The sequence below is a fragment of the Salminus brasiliensis genome, chromosome 5 (genome assembly GCF_030463535.1).
Source record: "Salminus brasiliensis chromosome 5, fSalBra1.hap2, whole genome shotgun sequence".
NCBI lineage: Eukaryota > Metazoa > Chordata > Actinopteri > Characiformes > Bryconidae > Salminus > Salminus brasiliensis.
Window position 1 is genome coordinate 2,288,245 of NC_132882.1, and position 20,319 is coordinate 2,308,563.

The window sequence follows — 20,319 nt, forward strand, 5'->3', positions numbered from 1 at the left end:
TAGAGCCGGACTCTGTGACGCAGCTTCTCAGAACTCATTAAACACGTATTCAGAGCTTTTAGTCTCTAATCAGTGATCAGTAGAACCTCCTTTCAGAATATTGATTATATAGATATTACACTCTTAACTTAACTCAATAAACCCACATACAGCAATAAAACCGCCCACTGGAACCACCCATAATTGAAGTGATGCCCATTACACACTAATAAAATGTACATTTAGATAATAATTAATGCTTGGAAACCATAACAGGGTGGTAATAATGTGCTTATTGTGCATTACTGCAAATAACAAAAGACATATTCATGATTTTCACACAGAAAAGTATCTAATTATGTACTAATAAAGGTTCCTCAATAAAGCCTTATTTGCATGCTTTAAAATGCTGTGTTAGTCAGTGTGTGTTCAGCGGAGCCGGCCCAAGACATCGCCAACACCACCAGGGGGCCCTCAAGAGCACCAAGATGTCATGATAAAAATACATATTTAAAAAAATAACATTGAATAATAAAACTAAATGTTATGACACCAGTAAAAGTGATTTCTATATACATTTATTTTCATAGTTGGCTCACTGATACTAGGTTAATCAGTTCCTGCTGTTGGCTGCTGCCACATTTGCCACATTGGCAAATGCAAATACGCTTAGGTGGTCGATAAAGGCCTGGACGCTTCAGCGTATTACACAATATCTCTCTCCTTATCAGAGGAGTCAAGTAACAAAGTACAACGGAAAGTGTGAGTCTGATCCTGATTGGATGAGAAGTATAAACAGACTCCATTCTGACTCCCTATTGGTTTATAATAGATCATCACACCTGCACCCGTCCCGTCACTCTCCAGCAGCTCACAGCAGACGTCTGTAGTCTAGTATGAAGACTGTGTCCGTGGCAGAGACTCAAGAGAGCTGCAGTGAAACGTCCCGACTGAGCCCCACATTTACATTCCAGTAAAGCTTATTGATCACACGCCTCTGAAGTCTGACTTTCTGCAGCTTTACAAAACTTCTAGACAACGACTCCTCATATTTTCCTCCATGAAGCTCATGTTGATGCTCAGTAGAGCACAGAGACGCTCCTTTAATAGAGCTGATATTACTGAAATGCTTCATTTTCAATGGGCAGATCTGCAGCTGAAACAGGAGCCTAGAGCAGCCCAACATTTTTAACATCAACATTTTAATAGATCATTCTCCTCATTATGGCTTTTAGAGAAATGGGGTTTTGGGGAGGGGGGGGGTAGTGTACTATAGACCCCTGTGGCGCGGCCTAAGCTTTCAGCCTTTGTTTTCCTTCCATTACTTTTACTTTTCTACTTGAAGTCGTTCTGAAACCAGTACTTTTACACTTTTACTGGAGTAAAAAGCTTCAGTTGATTCTTCAGCTTCTATAGACGTCTTTTAAACCCTCGTATCTCCACTCACTTCTACCTGAGGAATGAATGTCAATACTCTTCACACTGAATGGCAAATGAAAATCTGCTCAGGGCCCCATAAAGGCTTGGGCCGGCCCTGGTGTTCTCCAGACTTTCCCAATGTTTTGGGGGGTTCTGTTATCATGTACTTCAGACTGTAAATATTGACAGCAGTCCTGTGTGATTAAACAGGGCAGTGATTTCTATAACAGTGCAAAGAATTAGACGTGTGTCTGAGCTCATCGTCGGACTGACTGCAGGTCCTCAGAGTCATCTCGTAGGGTGAGTACTGACACCTCTTTTCTTATTTAGAAGAACATGGGGTTGGTTGTCTCAGAGTTGTGGAGGAGGGGTGTGGAAATACTGATGTTAAACTTTAAGGGCAAAGACATAACCCTCCTTACCTTCTAACTACAGTGGAGTGTTTCTGAACATAATATGAATTAGATGTAATTAATTACAAATCAATTAATTAATTGATTTAATTAACTAATCATATCAAAATGTTTATATTTATGAAATGGTGATTAACTTCTTTTAGAGATATAATGACTGGCAACCAAACCTGCTGTGGGGCTGGTTGGCACAGCTGTACAACATGTATTCAAAACCTAATATTCTATGTGTCCAAATGTTTGTGGACACCCCTTCTAAAGAAGACATTCAGTTGCACCCATTGCTGACACACACACCCACACATATACAGCTTGTCTAGTCCATGTAGAGAAGTACTGCCAATAGAATAGGACTCACTGGAGCAGATAAACATCATGCTGCCTAATAATGCCAGGCGTGGGCTAGTAGAGGGGTATAAAGCCCTTTCCTGTGTTCCAATACTTTTAAATGGGAAGAGTTGGGGAGTTGGGAATTATGAAGTGGGGTGGTGATCATCATCCAACATCCTGCCCTCATTAATGCAATCAAATCCTCACAGCAATGCTCTCGCTTCCAAACTCTAGTAGAAAGTCTTCTTCTCTGGACAGTAGAGACAGTTACTCCAACAGAAGCAGGATTAACTATGTTTTATAGCCTCGATTTCAGAAGAAACAGTGAATGAGCAGGCGTCCTAATACTTTTGTCCATATAGTGTCACTTACAAAAACAATGGAGAGAGCAGTGCTTCTGTGCTTTGGGAGAAGGAAGCCATGGTTGAGCATGTGCCAGTGTTTCAGTGAGCCGAGCTTTAGTCAGTAGGGTGATCAGTACACATGGTTCTGTTTGCAGCATGGAGTCCTCAGCCCTCCTCCTGTTTGTCCTCCTGCCTCTGGCCTCTGCTGATACAGGTATCCCAGTCACTCAGTACTCACAACACTCTCTAAATGTAGGTATTGTGATACACACTGAGGAGGCGGAGCTACAGTCTCTCATTAGGGTGAATATATATTACTAACGCTCTAAATGTAGGTATTGTGATATACACTGAGGAGGAGGAGCTACAGTCTCTCATTAGGGTGAATATTAATAACGCTCTAAATGTAGGTATTGTGATATACACTGAGGAGGCGGAGCTACAGTCTCTCATTAGGGTGAATATTAATAACGCTCTAAATGTAGGTATTGTGATATACACTGAGGAGGCGGAGCTACAGTCTCTCATTAGGGTGAATATTAATAACTCTCTAAATGTAGGTATTGTGATATACACTGAGGAGGCGGAGCTACAGTATCTCATTAGGGTAATTATATATTAATAATGCTTTAAATGTAGGTATTGTGATATACACTGAAGAGGCGGAGCTACAGTCTCTCATTAGGGTGAATATTAATAACTCTAAATGTAGGTATTGTGATATACACTGAGGAGGCGGAGCTACAGTCTCTCATTAGGGTGAATATTAATAACGCTCTAAATGTAGGTATTGTGATATACACTGAGGAGGCGGAGCTACAGTCTCTCATTAGGGTGAATATTAATAACGCTCTGAATGTAGGTATTGTGATATACACTGAGGAGGCGGAGCTACAGTCTCTCATTAGGGTGAATATTAATAACTCTCTAAATGTAGGTATTGTGATATACACTGAGGAGGCGGAGCTACAGTCTCTCATTAGGGTGAATATTAATAACACTCTAAATGTAGGTATTGTGATATACACTGAGGAGGCGGAGCTACAGTCTCTCATTAGGGTGAATATTAATAAGGCTCTAAATGTAGGTATTGTGATATACACTGAGGAGGCGGAGCTACAGTCTCTCATTAGGGTGAATATTAATAACGCTCTAAATGTAGGTATTGTGATATACACTGAGGAGGCGGAGCTACAGTCTCTTATTAGGGTGAATATTAATAACGCTCTAAATGTAGGTACTGTGATATACACTGAGGAGGTGGAGCTACAGTCTCTCATTAGGGTGAATATTAATAACTCTAAATGTAGGTATTGTGATATACACTGAGGAGGCGGAGCTACAGTCTCTCATTAGGGTGAATATATATTACTAACGCTCTAAATGTAGGTAGTGTGATATATTTGAATATGCTACTTTATAGATAATAGAAGTGTTCACTCTTTAGGGTGTATTCTATTAAAATAACTGTTATTTGCCTTTTAGGGGGTCTGAGTGACAAGGCACTGTTTTTCCCAAAAGCAACAGACAGCTCCTATGTGACGCTCACTCCCCTGAAGCCCCTCAGTTTAGACGCCTTTACTCTGTGCATGCGTCTGTCTGTGGATCCAGAGGTGGTAAACCAGCAGCAAAGGGAAACCATCCTCTTCGCCTATCGCACTGAAAGCCATGATGAGCTGAACGTGTGGCAGGAGAAAGGCAGAATCAGCTTCTGCCTGAGAAGTAGCTCTGATTGTGCCGCATATTCCATCCCAATGCTCTCTGTTTTCCCCACAACCCTGTGCCTCACCTGGGAGTCCCACACGGGTCTGGCTGCTTTCTGGGTGGACGGGCGCCGCAGCACTCTACAGGTGTACAGAAAAGGCCACAGGGTCCAGTCTGGGGGCAAGGTTATTCTGGGACAGGACCCCGACTCTTTCCTGGGTCAATTTAATGAAAATCAGAGTTTTGTGGGTGAGATCAGTGATGTGAACATGTGGGATTCGGTTCTGACAGGTAAGCAGATTAGGCACCTCAGTGAGAAGCAGTCGATGGAGCTGACTGCAAATGTGCTGAACTGGAGCTCCATGCAGTTTAACATTGTTGGGAATGTTATTGTAGTGCCTGAGAAGTACTTCTGATGTCAGACCAGCAGACTCCCCCACCTCCACCCGTGTCAGACCAGCTGCACACCCTCCTACCACTGCTACCTGCCTAATGACCATGTTCAAACCTAGATGGACTCTCATTACTCTGACCATCACTGCCATGACTGTATTAGTTATTCTACACCATGATTGTTATATTATGATTATGAATTTGCTGCACACCTGAGCAGTTGATCAGTTTAGATGGTTTGCTGACTTCAATAATCAATAATAAATAGTTCTGATCAGAGGAGGACAGGTCGGGTCCCCCTTGAGATTTTTGGTTCCTCCCAAAGTTTCTTCCTCCAGCTCTGAGGGGGTTTTCCCTGTTGGCTGCTCACTGGGGGTCTTTTTATGATGCTGATTTCTTGTCTTTTACTAATGACTGATTGTGTAAAGCTACTTTGTGACGACAACAGTTATAAAAAGCTATAAAAATTTATGTGATTTGATTTGATTTGATTTGATAACCAGTGAGCTTCCATCACACAGACTGGGGTTCGGTTCCTGGGCCGAGTCCTTGGGTAAGACTCGTAACACTACATTGGCCCTCCTCTGTAACATGAATAACCTTGTAAGTCACTCTGGATAAGAGCTTCAGCTAAATGTTTGTTTCTGTCAGCCCCTCGGTATCACATCATTCCCCGGGGCGATTCCGAGCCACTGCCCACAGGCTCACATAAGGACTTCCACCTCGTTTGGTTCATGTGTTTGGTTCTTTTCATATTTCATGTTTGTTTGTGTTCATGTTTGATTTGTGTTGATCATGTTTATGTGTTTCACCTGGGACTGGGGGTACTTAAGGAGCCTTGACACTTAGTTCAAGGCAGAGAATTGCATGTTTGGAACCTTGAGGCAGCCCGGGAGGTTCCCATTACTGCTCACGGTGTGTTTAGGCCAGCTTTTGATCTACGTCCTCGTTCGCGAGCAGACCATCCGGCCATTCAAGGATTCAGCGAGGCTCGCTCGTTCTCAGCCAAGATATACCCATGACTCTCGCTCCAGCTAGGCGACCCACGCTCACGCAGCAGTGCCAGGTTTGGTCGGCCTAGGTGTTCTTGCCGGGGGTCCCCCAGCTAAACCCCCGGTCTCAGGTGTTTTTTTTGTTTTCACCTTCTGGTTTCTCAAGCTTGTGCTGTGTTCATGTTTATGTCCTGTAGCTGCTGCTTCGGTTGCCTTATTTTGCCCTCTTGTGTTATCGTGAGTTTTGTTAATAAACTACTTGGATTGGACCCATCTCTGCGAATGTTCATCCCTCTGTGTCTGGCCTAACCCACCATGACAGATTCTAGGAATGGGTTCCATTAACAATGCAGACATTCATCCATGAGTCCAGTAAGAAATATCAGTTCTGTACTGACTGTAGGGATCTTAAATGTTACCAGATAAAACAAGGCCCAAAATAAAAAAGTTTGTTCACTAACTGTAATTAGGTAAATTAGGTAATCAGGTATTCTCCTGTAATCCAAACTCAGTGCTGAAACCCAGATACCCTTACATTGATGGCATCTGCCATATTTATAGCGGACAAGCTGAGCTGTACCTCCAGCTTAAAAGGCTTTAAAATGGTGTCAAAGGTCAGTAGTTTTGCTGAACAGATGATAACACCACTACCCACCAGCGAGCTACCACACCATGTGGCAACCTGGGGTTCAATTCCTGGTCTGGGTGACTATGCTGTGCTACCCCCATTAGGCTCTAAGTGGCTCTAAGTCAAGCAAGCCTGAGGAAGGCCCACTTGTGAAGGCTATGGTGGTTGGAAGAGGGAACGGTATGGCAGTTCAGTTCATGAAGATCTGAGCGTTTGCTTAGGTTTGTAAGGTTGAAAAATATCTATGTCTGCATGCAAACCTGACTAAAATAAAATGTACAATTCTACATGAAACTTTTTTTTCTGATTATTGATCATGCATTTTTATTTCCTGTCCTCATCTTTCACTGTACACACTGCTACTGTGGAACAGCTTAATTTGTTGTAAATGCACACACAGCTTGTCTAGTCCCTGTAGAGAAGAAGTACTGCCAATAGAATAGGACTCTCTGGAGCAGATCATCATCATGACCCTATTGGCTCCATGCTGCCTAATAATGCCAGGCGTGGGCTAGAGGGGTATAAAGCCCCCCAGCATTGAGGAGCTGTGGAGCAGTGGAGGAACTGTGTTCTCTCGAGTGATGGTGGAGGAGCTCCATCCAGCACTTTTGGGGAGTTGGGGATGATGAGGTGGGAAAGTGATCGTCATCCAACATCCTGACCTTACTTAGATCAGCTCTTGTAGCTGAATTCAATCGAATCCTCACAGCAATGCTCTGGACAGTAGAGACAATTACTCCAACAAAAGCAGAAGAAACTCATTTTTAATACCCTTGATTTCAGAGTAAACAGCGAATGAGCAGGTGTCCCAATACTTTTGTCCATATTGTGTGTAAAATCTATAGTCTTCATACAATGTGCAAATGTCGTCATGGTAACAAATGTAATGTAATGTCTCATATGTAATGTGAGGTGCTAGCACTCTTTTCCCTAATTTGCATGTTGCCATTAGTAATTGAAAGCAGAACACCGTTCCACACCTGAACAACTTTTCTAGAATGCTTTCGAACATGTTTGGTCTCACAGGCCAGGTGTTGATGCTCGTCACACTCTCAGCTGATGAACATCATATTTAAAAGCAGTAATAAATAACCATATTAATAATATGATCATACAGTCATCCACATTAACGACTTCATCAGATCTACTATTGTACAGGGCTGTGGAAAAGTATTTGCCCCCTTCCCAACTTCTTCTATTTGTGCATATTGGTCATATTTCAGACCATCCAACTATTATGAATAAATCAATAAATCATTTCATGTAAAGAAGATGTTATCACCCATGTGAAAAATTAACCCCCCCCCTACTTTCAGAACTGTAAAAATCAGGGTACGGTCACAGTAAAGTATGTAGACAGTGATGTGGAGTCAGGAGCCCGTGGGACAGAGGCAGAGTGTTACTGGACAGTGTGTGTGTGTGTGTGTGTGTGTGTGTGAGTGTTTGATAAAGCGCATCAACTGACTGCTGGACTTCACACTGCCCCTTTTGTCTGTGTGATGATGTCACGCTGGTGCAAGGAGGGTACAGGAGCTATGTGTGTGTGACTGAGGAGGTGTGTGTACCAGTGTTCAGTTCTCCGGGCGTGTTGGTAAACATCGTACACACGAACATGGTGAGTATGTGTGATTTTGGTAGTTTTCAGCTGGTCTGGTATCAGAGTGTGTCTGCTGGACGTGGTCCAGAGCGAATCAGGCTAATGGTTTATTATGGTGGGACTTCATTAACGCCGTGTTCTGGTTCCAGTTTGACCCAGTTCACTGGGTTCTACACTGAGGCTTTGAGAGTATCTGCACCTCAGTAATCAGGAATGCTGCTTTAAGTTCAGTGACTGAACTAGACCGGTTCTCCGAGCGTGACGGGGTGGAGTGGATTGATTTCTGTTTGATCAGCATTTATAATCCTGTATATTTACGTGTTGCATCTCCACTCGGAGCAAAAGGGTTCTATATAGTACTGAAACGTGATTTTTTTTCTAACTCATAACAACAGAACACTTTTTTGCTGCTATATGCAACCAAGGGTCTTTACAGAACCATCTCCAATACATTTTGCTTGTATTTGAACTGTAGAATTGTAGCGTTTGCTAAATAACCTTGGAGAACTTGGAGGTTTGGTGACTGTAAACCTGCTTAGAACTTAAAATATCCAGAAATGTCCACCTATCAGTTGATTGCATATCCAGATCCACTCCACTGGGTTATTCAATTAAAGCAGCTTTATGTGAGAATTGGCATTTTGCTCCTGGGCTCCCCCTACAGTCATGGAGTGTTTACTATAACTCCACTGCAGTAAATACAAATCACGCTTTGAGCGCATGCATTTCTGGACAGTCTGAGAGCTCCAGAGGCTTGATCTGAAGGTGGAGCAGCATGTGGGCGGAGGTGGTAGAGTAACACTACAGGATTTTACACTAATATGACTCTATGGGTTCTGCAGCGTTACACAGCAGCAGTTCTGGAGAGAGGTTCTCCTCCTGCAGCTCCACCACCAAACCTCCATAGTGCAGTAGCAGCAGCAGCGCTCCGGCCGCTGTTCTCTCCCTGTTCCAGTCAGTGGAGCTGCTGTTAAGAGAGGAGGGCAGAGCGGAGGGCAGAGAGGAGAGCAGAGTGGAGGGCAGAGCGGGGGGCAGGTTTTACAGAAATAATGACCTGACTGTTTCTTTATAAAACTACATGATTTAAACGCCTGGAGGATTTGAGATATGTGAGAAAAACAGTGATATGATAAACAGCTTGTGTGTGTGTGTATGTGTGCGTTTGTGTGTGTGTGTGTGCGTTTGTGTGTGTGTATGTGTGCGTTTGTGTGTGTGTTGCTCAGGCCTGCTGTCGGGTACTGGCTGGTGTCCTGCTGGTGTGTGTGTTCTCTCTGGCCTCCTGCACTGAAGGTGGGTAGTGTTATTCAGTGACTGTCACTTCTGTAGAGTTACTCCTGTTTACTGTGGATATATATTTAACATATGTATTAGGATATGCAGAATTCCCTTATATTTAACATGTATCTGTTATATATCGCAAGATGTGACAAATGTATGTATGTTAAATATAGGGGAATTCCATTAATAATGATTTATTACATATAATAGCATATTTGAAATCATTTCTAAATAATATATATACACAAGCATGCACATATTACACACACACACACACATATATATATATATAAAATAATATATGAATTTATTATATGTGATATATTTGTATTTTTATATACATATTTATACATGTTTATTACATAAATGTACATTTATGTATTTATTTACCAATCAAATATATATATATATATATATAATGGAAGTCAATGTAAAAAGATTTCACTCCAAGTCATTTTGGAGCATTTCTATTGGTCCATTCATATTCTGGTAAAATATAAAGAACAACTGTCACATTTATATGAAGTCAAAAAGTGAAAACGACAAAAAATGAGATACAAGGTTTTTGCAGGACAGTGGCGCTATCTTTCAATCCATGGGTGTTTCTCTCTCTCCTCACTCACCCACTCTCTCCCCATGTCTCCTTCAGTGGGCCTGGGTGGAAAGGTGCTGCTGTTCCCGTATCAGACAGACTTCAGCTTCGTAAAGCTGACGCCCCAGAAGCCCCTGGGCCTGTCTGCGTTCACCCTGTGCATGCGAGTGGCCACGGAGCTGCAGGGCGAGCGGCAGGTCATCCTGTTTGCCTACCGCACGCCCGACTACGACGAGCTCAACGTGTGGCGCGAGAAAGACGGGCGTGTCTCCTTCTACCTGAGCGGTGACGGCGCCTTCTTCCACCTGCCGCCGCTCTCCACCTTCCGCACCCACCTGTGCCTCACCTGGGCGTCCCGCACCGGCCTCTCGGCCTTCTGGGTGGACGGGCGGCGCAGCGCCCTGCAGGTCTACAAACCCGGTCACAGCATCCGCGCCAACGGGACCGCCCTGCTGGGCCAGGATCCGGACAAGCACCTGGGGGACTTTGAAGCGGTGCAGAGCTTTGCGGGCGAGATCACGGATGTGAACATGTGGGACTACGTGCTGCCGGGCAGCCAGATCAAAGCCCTGTACTTCAACCAGAGGCAGCGCGTCCCGCGGGGTAACGTCTTCGACTGGAGCACCATTGAGTACGAAATCCGTGAGAACGTGATGGTGGTGCAGGATGACTGACTACACCCGGTCGACTTGGTGAACACACACTCGCCCTCACGCTCACACACTAGTTCACACACAGGCTGGCACGGGACTGTGGTTCTAACGGTTTGTCTTCTGACCTCAAATATTTAATGTTTTTATTGTGCTGTTGACTCTCATTATGATGTGTGTGCTCTCTAAACTGCAGAAAAGGATAGCTAAGATAGTGAAGTCATCTGAAACCTAGTCTTAAAGCTAGATAATATAAGATAATAATACAAATATCATATAATACTAACACAAAATTACAGGTGATACATGCTTTTAGTTACTGAAAGTGTTTAGCTCCATTGGCAGATTGCAAAAACGAGACAAGCAAAAGCCATTTTTTAAACAAATAAAGTGACTTAAAATATGTAAAAACTGTAAAACTGTAGGCCGTAGCATGGGCTGCATGAAAGATGCACGTTTATAGATATACATATATATAAATATATTACATAGAAGCTCCCAGGACTAATAAATTGAGCCACCTTGTGTGCTTTATGTGGTAGTAACTTCAGGCTCCTGCAGATGGCGCTGCATGAGGGTGATCAGGCTATAAATACCTGCGGGGTGTGTGGCAGGACTCAGACATTGAGAAGAGGTGGTGCAGTGCAGTGAGGGTCTCGTTGGATGTGTGGAAAATGGGTCGCAAAGCAGATACAGTTAATGATTGGCTAAAAGGAGTGGCTGCATTTAGGCGTGGCCAAAGACGACAGCGTGAAGGAAGGAGCTGAATCTGCAGGTGTGTGGAAGCTTATGGTCATAAGGGTCTACCAGCAGTGGCAGAAATCCCTACAGCCTACAGGAGATTCTCCTCTTTCCTGAGCAGAAGTGAGTAAAGGCCTCTTGCAAGCCTCTCTGCTCACTATGCTGGTGGTCTGCAGGTACCTGAGGTGTGGTCTTTCAAAAGTTGGTGGTGAAGAACCTGCGCTGGCTTCTAGAAGCAGATCTTGCCTGGAAGCGAAGCAGATTTTCATTTATAAGCCATGAAAACCCGCCGGCGGTCCCTGTCTGTCCATCAGTTTCGTCTTTCGGACACAATTTTGAGACGTAAGCATCTCCTGTAGACTGTAAGGATTTCTGCCGCTGCTGGTAGACCTTTATGACCGTAAGCTTCCATACCCCTGCAGATTCAGCTCCTTCCTTCACGCTGTCGTCTTAGGCCAGGCCCAAATGCAGTCACTCGAATACTGAGTAACAGTGGACAGGTTTATGGCTCTGGAATGTCTACACAATGTTTCACAAACCCCACTATTAGAATATTCTGACAGCACGACCACCCTGAGTGGTCCAGTGAAATAAGGCGATATCACTATGTCCAGAGGGTCGCTAGTTCGAACCCTGGTCATGCTGCTAGCAATCGACAGCCATCGGCAGCTGGGGCCGGGTAGAGGGTGCTCTTTCCCCACACATCACTCCAGTGCAATGCTGGCCAGCACTGGCGTTGATTGGCCTTTGCACCAGAGCCGGGTAGACGTCGCTTTCCTCAGAGGGCGTTGGTTGCCCGGTGCTGCCGTTGCATCGGCGAGAGACTGGACGTGTCGGAGGATGCATGTGGCGGCCTTTACCTTCACCCTCTTAGTGTCAGGAGCATTGCCTGTGATGGGGGAGGATACATATGGGCTGGGTAATTGGCGATCCTTATTGTGGAGATAATGGATACAAATCTGAATCAGAATCTGAATATTCTTACAGTGAGAATGATTGATTAGATCCAGACTGGATTTCAGATGAGTGAAAGTGAAAGTGCTAGGATGTCTGATTTTCTGCAAAGCTAATGTACTTATTTAATGCTATGATTGTTTCCATGCTGGTGTAACGGACTGTATTCTATACTCAACAGCAAACCAACTATAGAGAAGTATGTATTTATTTAACGAGGTGAAGCTAGGATATAGCTGTATATCAGTGGCCTTTCCTGATTGCACATATTACGGAAGGGAATGTCAGCTAAGCACCACAGCTAAGTGTCTGTGTAATTCTACACTCACTTCTGACTCTGAAAGATTCCCCTGAGCTGTTTTCATATCTTAAAGCACTGAAAAAGCTTCTGTACAAGCAACGATAACTGTTCCTCATTCAGATCTTAATAAAACATCTCCTCACAGACTCTAAAGTGCTCTGCTTTGTCTAGATCCCACCCAAACTCCAAGTACTCCAGTAATCTAATTCTGGGTAGGTCCCTCTTGCGTCGCCTAAACAGCTCAGACCCATCGAGGTATAAACTCCAAGACCTCTGAAAGTGTCCATGTGGTATCTGGCTACCTTCGGACGTCAGATTCTTTACATCTTGTAAGATGTGAGGTGGGCGGTGCAATGAGAGCATCAATGAGAGCCTTGGGAGCCCATGACCTTGTCTCGAGTTCACTGGTTGTCCTTCCTCAGAGCACTTTCGGTAGGTACTGACCACTGCATACTACGAGGAACACTCCACAAGACCTGCCTGATGTTCTGGAGATGTTCTGACCCAGTCATTATCTAGAACCTCACAGTTTGGTTCTTGACAAAGTGTCTCAGATTCTTACGCTTGTCCATTTTTCCTGCTTCCATGAGTTGATAAAAAAATCAATGTGGTGGATGCAGGTTTCTGCTAGGCTAGGCTAGATGCTAGGCTAGGCTAGGCTTCACCCTCACAGCGCTGGGGGCATCAGGTGACAGGGAGAGTTCTAGATAGTGTATACATGTTGCACTCGAGTCTCTACACTATATGGACAAAAGTATTGGGACACCTGCTCTTCTGAAATCAAGGCTATTAAAAAGAGCTGATCCTGCTTCTGTTGGAGTGACTGTCTCTACTGTCCAGAGAAGAAGACTTTCTACTAGATTTTGGAGGAGGAGCATTGCTGTGAGGATTTGATTGCATTGATTGCAAGAGTGTTAGTGAGATCAGGATGCTGGATGATGATCACCACCCCACCTTATCATCCCCAACTTATCCCAAAAGTACTGGATGGAGCTCCACCATCATTCCAGAGAACACAGCTCTCTGGAATGATGGAGCTTAATGGCATTGCTTTTGGAACTCTTTGCACCAGCTTTAAGGATGTAATGCACCAATCTCCACAAGATGTCGCCACTGCATCTAAAATGATCCCAATGGTCAAATCCTTTCTCAGACTCATCTGCATCTACTACCTTCTTTCTCTCGAACCATGTTCTGATCATCTGCAGCTGATGTTCTGCACCTGCTTCTGATTCTACACATTTGAAGAAGTAATAAATGTGTGTAGGGTGGAGGAGGTTGAACTTTAACTCACATTAAATTTATATTTCTATTAATTCCATTTTATAAATGATTATTAAAGATGTTTCCCCAGGTGTGTGAGTTTAGTTAGATCGCCTCCATCTCTCGGTGTTGATGTGTTGATCAGATGAAGATCAGATCTCCAGATATTCAAATATGTCCGGAAAGAAAAAGGTACAATACTTTCACTATAGTACAGTTTCAGCTCTTTAATTGAGTTAGATTGGGATACAGTACCATACTTTCACTATAGTACAGTTTCAGCTCTTTAATTGAGTTAGATTGAGATACAGTACCATACTTTCACTATAGTACAGTTTCAGCTCTTTAATTGAGTTAGATTGAGATACAGTACCATACTTTCACTATAGTACAGTTTCAGCTCTTTAATTGAGTTAGATTGAGATACAGTACCATACTTTCACTATAGTACAGTTTCAGCTCTTTAATTGAGTTAGTTTGGGATACAGTACCATACTTTCACTATAGTACAGTTTCAGCTCTTTAATTGAGTTAGATTGGGATACGGTACCATACTTTCACTATAGTACAGGTTCAGCTCTTTAATTGAGTTAGATTGGGGTACGGTACCATACTTTCACTATAGTACAGTTTCAGCTCTTTAATTGAGTTAGATTAGGATACGGTACCATACTTTCACTATAGTACAGTTTCAGCTCTTTAATTGAGTTAGATTGGGATACGGTACCATACTTTCACTATAGTACAGTTTCAGCTCTTTAATTGAGTTAGATTGAGATACGGTACCATACTTTCACTATAGTACAGTTTCAGCTCTTTAATTGAGTTAGATTGGGATACAGTACCATACTTTCACTATAGTACAGTTTCAGCTCTTTAATTGAGTTAGATTGGGATACGGTACCACACTTTCACTATAGAACAGTTTCAGCTCTTTAATTGAGTTAGATTGAGATACAGTACCATACTTTCACTATAGTACAGTTTCAGCTCTTTAATTGAGTTAGATTGGGATACAGTACCATACTTTCACTATAGTACAGTTTCAGCTCTTTAATTGAGTTAGATTGGGATACAGTACCATACTTTCACTATAGTACAGTTTCAGCTCTTTAATTGAGTTAGATTGGGATACAGTACCATACTTTCACTATAGTACAGATTCAGCTCTTTAATTGAGTTAGATTGGGATACAGTACCATACTTTCACTATAGTACAGTTTCAGCTCTTTAACGCACCTAAATAGAAAAGGAAACCACAGTATTATGTGTAGCGCATTGGGTGTAAGCCTGATTGTGTGTGTGTGTGTGTGTGTGTGTGTGTGTGTGTGAGGTAGTAGCAATAATGCAGGGTAGCAGGCATGGGGTGAACAGTTGGCTACTGACCTCCAGACATACACGCAGTATCTGTGTAACAGTCTGCTGTCTGTAGTCAGTGAGAGTGTTCATATGTAATGAACTCTGAGAGTGTCTACCTGAAATGAACTCTATATAACATTAGAATAAACCCACATAAGCATAAAGTCAGTGGTCAGTGAGAGTGTCTACCTGAAATGAACTCTATATAACATTAGAATAAACCCAAATAAACATAAAGTCAGTGGTCAGTGAGAGTGTCTACCTGTAATTAACTCTGTATAACATTAGAATAAACCCAAATAAACACAAAGTCAGTGGTCAGTGAGAGTGTCTACCTGTAATTGACTCTATATAACATTAGAATAAACCCACATAAACATAAAGTCAGTGGTTAGTGAGAGTGTCTACCTGTAATTAACTCTATATAACATTAGAATAAACCCAAATAAACATAAAGTCAGTGGTCAGTGAGAGCGTCTACCTGAAATTAACTCTATACAACATTAGAATAAACCCAAATAAACATAAAGTGAGTGGTCAGTGAGAGCGTCTACCTGAAATTAACTCTATACAACATTAGAATAAACCCAAATAAACATAAAGTGAGTGGTCAGTGAGAGCGTCTACCTGTAATTAACTCTATACAACATTACAATAAACCCAAATAAACATAAAGTCAGTGGTCAGTGAGAGCGTCTACCTGTATTTAACTCTATACAACATTACAATAAACCCAAATAAACATAAAGTCAGTGGTCAGTGAGAGCGTCTACCTGTAATTAACTCTATACAACATTACAATAAACCCAAATAAACATAAAGTCAGTGGTCAGTGAGAGCGTCTACCTGTAATTAACTCTATACAACATTACAATAAACCCAAATAAACATAAAGTCAGTGGTCAGTGAGAGCGTCTACCTGTAATTAACTCTATACAACATTACAATAAACCCAAATAAACATAAAGTCAGTGGTCAGTGAGAGTGTCTACCTGTAATTAACTCTATATAAAATTAGAATAAACCCAAATAAACATAAAGTCAGTGGTCAGTGAGAGCGTCTACCTGTAATTAACTCTATATAACATTAGAATAAACCCAAATAAACATAAAGTCAGTGGTCAGTGAGAGCGTCTACCTGTATTTAACTCTATATAACATTAGACTAAACCCAAATAAACATAAAGTCAGTGGTCAGTGAGAGCGTCTACCTGTAATTAACTCTATATAACATTAGAATAAACCCAAATAAACATAAAGTCAGTGGTCAGTGAGAGTGTCTACCTGTAATTAACTCTATATAACATTAAAATGAACCCAAAGAAACAGAAAGTCAGTGGTCAGTGAGAGCGTCTACCTGTAATTATTACCTGATTAGATAAAGTGCTGGATGGGAATTCTGACCTGAGTGTTTTATAGTAAACAGTAATAATGTATAGATCATTTATATATTTTTTGATAATTTCACAGATGATAATAAAATAATTAAATGCATAATATTAGTATCTGAGCTCTCACTGTTACAATATACTAAGATTATTCAAAAGTCAAATCTTAGTCTAGACAATATTTTCCTTTAATGGAAAATCTCCTTTCAGAACTCGAGTCGAGTCGAGAGGCTTTTATTGTGAGTACACAGTGGAGCGACATGACGTTCCTCAAGGACCAGCAGAAACAGTACTGATACATAAATCTTCAAACATGGAATCAGAGCAACACAATAAATACCATAAAAACAGACATTAGACCCAGTAATCAGACAGGACTCAGAAATCAAACAATTCAAATCAATCACAAAGAGACATTTGACTTCATAACACAAGAACAGATAATAACTAATAACTAAATGAAGATGGAGATTAGTGGTATTATTCTTATTCTTATTATTATTACTATTATTGATAATAATATATATATATATATTTTTAATAATATTTATTTACTTTATTTTGATGTAAAATAGATGAGATCATTTCTCTTACTAGTGTAATCAGTCAGTAAGCTGATGTGTGTTAACAGATGATCATGTAGAAACAGATTTAATCTCTCTCTCTCTCTCTCTCTCTCTCTATATATATATATATATACACACACACATTTGGGAATCTGGGTGGACCAATAGAAATGCTCCAAAACTCTTTTTACAATCACTTCCACTGAGTCCAGAAGAATTGTCCTTGTTTATTGTCCTTAAATTGTCATTTTGGAAATCTGTTTTAAATAACTGTATTATTTTTCTTGGACAAACAAACAAATAAACACACAAAACACAGATCTATACTTTTTCATGTGTCCCCTGTACTAATAAAATTATCTAGAACCTAAAAACACAGATTTTAAATCACAAAGAACATAAAAGCAATAACAATAAAAATAATATTATATACATACATATATATAGTGTAATAACTCAGCATTGAGATACAGATGGACACAGACCATGAACTGGGCTACGGCTTCCAGAGCATCAGTCACACAACAGCATTAGTGCTGATAAACGCAGATTTATTATTATTTTACTGAAAATATACATTTATATAAACACATATATGGACTGCTTTCCTTTCTGAGGTTTTCCTGTCATAATTAAATGATCTAGAACCTAAAAACACCTAAAAGACTTTATATTTTCTATCATCATGAACTGGGCTACAGCTTCCAGAGCATCACAGATCTTCATTTTTTTGTTTCATATTATTTTATTGTAAAATATACATTTATATAAACACATATATGGACTGTTTTCCTTTAACTGTAATCACTGCTGTATCTGTAAATAAAAACTGGACTGGGATGGAAGACTTTTTAAGTGTTTTTTACACACTACTCTTACTGTTTCTCTTCTCTGAACAGAGTAAAGAAGCAGTAGGTGAGTGTTTGATGTACGGCAGTGTGTCTCTGCAGAGGATGTGAGATTACTGACCCTCGTACACCTAACCTCAGCAGGGTGCTCTGACCGTTAACTGTACCACTGTATAGAGACGTACTGCGTTGATGCACCAATGTGTTTTGGAATATCTTAATGTCTGGGAGTGTGTGTGTGTGTGTGTGTGTGTGTGTGTGAGTGTGTGAGTGTGTGTTGTGGGCATGTGTCTGCGTGTGAGTGCTGGTGAAATGTCTTCCACACGACAGGAGAGAGACGGCGGGGTGAGCCGGTGGGGCAGACAGCAGGAGTGTGTGTGTGTGTGTGTGAGTGTGTGTGTGTGTGTGTGTGTGTGGTGCAGGGAGACAGCAGGAGAACGTTCTGGATCCCTTCAAGCAACTCCAAATAGATTTCCAGGCAAAACATATTTGCATAAGTAAGTCGGGGCTGAGAGGCGAGGCGTGTGTGTGTGTGTGTGTGTGTGTGTATGTGTGTGTGTGTGTGTGTGTGTGTGTGTGTGTGTGTATGTGTGTGTGAGCAGATGGAGTCTTCTTTAGGCTGTCCTGCTGAAATTCCATCTGATTAAAATATGAGCATGAGATTCGCCTTACCGACTGTGGCCTACGAGAGACTAAACACTGCAACACACACACTTACACACACACACACACACACACACACACACACACACTGAGATGGAGCGCTGACCTCTTACTTTAGAAGAACACACTGGGTCTCTATACAGAACACACACTGCGGTAAACTGGCCCAGCATACCGGGGTAAAAGGAGTAGCTGAACACACCGGGGCAGGAGAGTTACTGTAAAACACTATACGGACAAAAGTATTGGGACACTTACACATTCCACCTCTTATGAGATCCCTTTCTAAACTCATGGGCATTCATGTATAGTTGGTCCCCCGTTGCAGCTCTGACAGCTTCCACTCTTCTGGGACGGCTTTCTACAGGATGTTGGAGAGCGTCTGTGGGAGGTTCAGCCCGTTTAGCCAGGAGAGCATTAGTGAGGTCAGACCCTGATTCTGGACGAGAGACCCTGGCTCCCAATCTCTGACCTACATCATCCCAAAGGAGTTGGAGGAAGGTCTAGGAGGGAGGAAATTTCACCAGCTGACTTGTTGTTGTTGCAGTGTAAGAAAGGCAGACTGCAGGACTGGGGGCTTGAAAATGGAAACACCTGAATTCAAATATTAAGAGGTGTGTCCCAATACTTTTGTCCAAGTGATGCATATAGTTACTTTGATATTTAACATATTTAAATTAATATTATATATATTTAATATTTTTTAACGTAACCTTTGATGTTGTTTTTCATTTTTATTTTACACGCCCTCAGAAACCTTTTATATAAAATTTTATATTATTCTCTGTTTTGTAATACAATTATTTATGATATATGTACAGTATATATTTATTATAGTGTATATTTTGTCTTTATTATTCTAACAGAGGTGCTGCTTAAGAATAAATATCTGAAAATAATATATATATATATTAATATATATATAATAATAATGATAATAATAATAATAATAATAATAATAATAATAATTATATAAAATCTAATCTTTATTTTTAAGCTTCTTTTAGTCTCACTTTATCCAGACCAATAAACCTAACTTAAAGAGAGCTGTGTTTTGCTAGGTCTGAAAATATAATATAATGTAAAATCTGAAAATTTACATTTACTTTGCAATAAATCAAAAATTATAAAAATGTAATTGTACTTTTATTTAGGTGAAATATACTGTACAATATTTAGATTTAAAATGAAATTATTTTTCAATATAATTCAATGGAAGTTGTTTTTGCCATAATAAACATATATTTGATAATTCAACTCCTTTGGGATGATGTAGGTCAGAGATTGGGAGCCAGGTCCTCTCGTCCAGCATCAGGGTCTGACCTCACTAATGCTCTCCAGGATAAACGGGCTGAACCTCCCCCAGACGCTCAGTATGTTTGGAATGTGAGCAATATTTTCTGTTAGCTTTATATTAATACAGTTTAGTGTGTGACTGTATTTTGGGGATGGAATGCAGTATATTTGCAATGAAATGTATATGTACTTGAAATAAAAATACATGTATACACACACACACACACACACACACACACACACACACACATATATATATACCTCATAACAGGGCTAACTAAGTAAATCAGCGGCTAGACTAAAATTAGCATAATAAGACTATTCGATTTTGTAGAAGCATTGCTGTAAGGATTTGGTTGCATTCAGCAAAAATATCATCAGTGATGTCATGATGTTGGATAATTGATCACCACCCATCTTATCATCCCCAACTCCCCACCTCATCCCAAAAGTACTGGATGGAGCTCCTCCACCATCACTCCAGAGAACACAGTTCCTCCACTGCTCCACAGCTCCTCAATGCTGGGGGGCTTTATACCCCTCTAGCCCACGCCTGGCATTATTAGGCAGCATGGAGCCAATAGGGTCATGATGTTGATCTGCTCCAGAGAGTCCTATTCT

The 20,319-nt window shown here is 41.3% G+C and overlaps 2 protein-coding genes across 2 annotated transcripts; both read left to right on the forward strand.

Annotated features, from left to right (window-relative positions):
- Positions 1-2,641: 2,641 nt before the first annotated feature.
- LOC140555818 (C-reactive protein-like) lies at positions 2,642-4,605 on the forward strand. Its single transcript, XM_072679137.1, has 2 exons — positions 2,642-2,699; positions 3,971-4,605. Exons 1-2 carry the CDS (start codon positions 2,642-2,644, stop codon positions 4,603-4,605), a joined length of 693 nt encoding a protein of 230 aa, XP_072535238.1.
- Positions 4,606-7,723: 3,118 nt separating this feature from the next.
- On the forward strand, positions 7,724-12,461 carry LOC140555902 (C-reactive protein-like). Its single transcript, XM_072679240.1, has 3 exons — positions 7,724-7,817; positions 9,023-9,089; positions 9,727-12,461. The coding sequence occupies exons 1-3, from the start codon at positions 7,815-7,817 to the stop codon at positions 10,341-10,343; spliced, it is 687 nt and encodes a 228-aa protein (XP_072535341.1). The 5' UTR covers positions 7,724-7,814; the 3' UTR covers positions 10,344-12,461.
- The last annotated feature ends 7,858 nt before the right edge of the window (positions 12,462-20,319 follow it).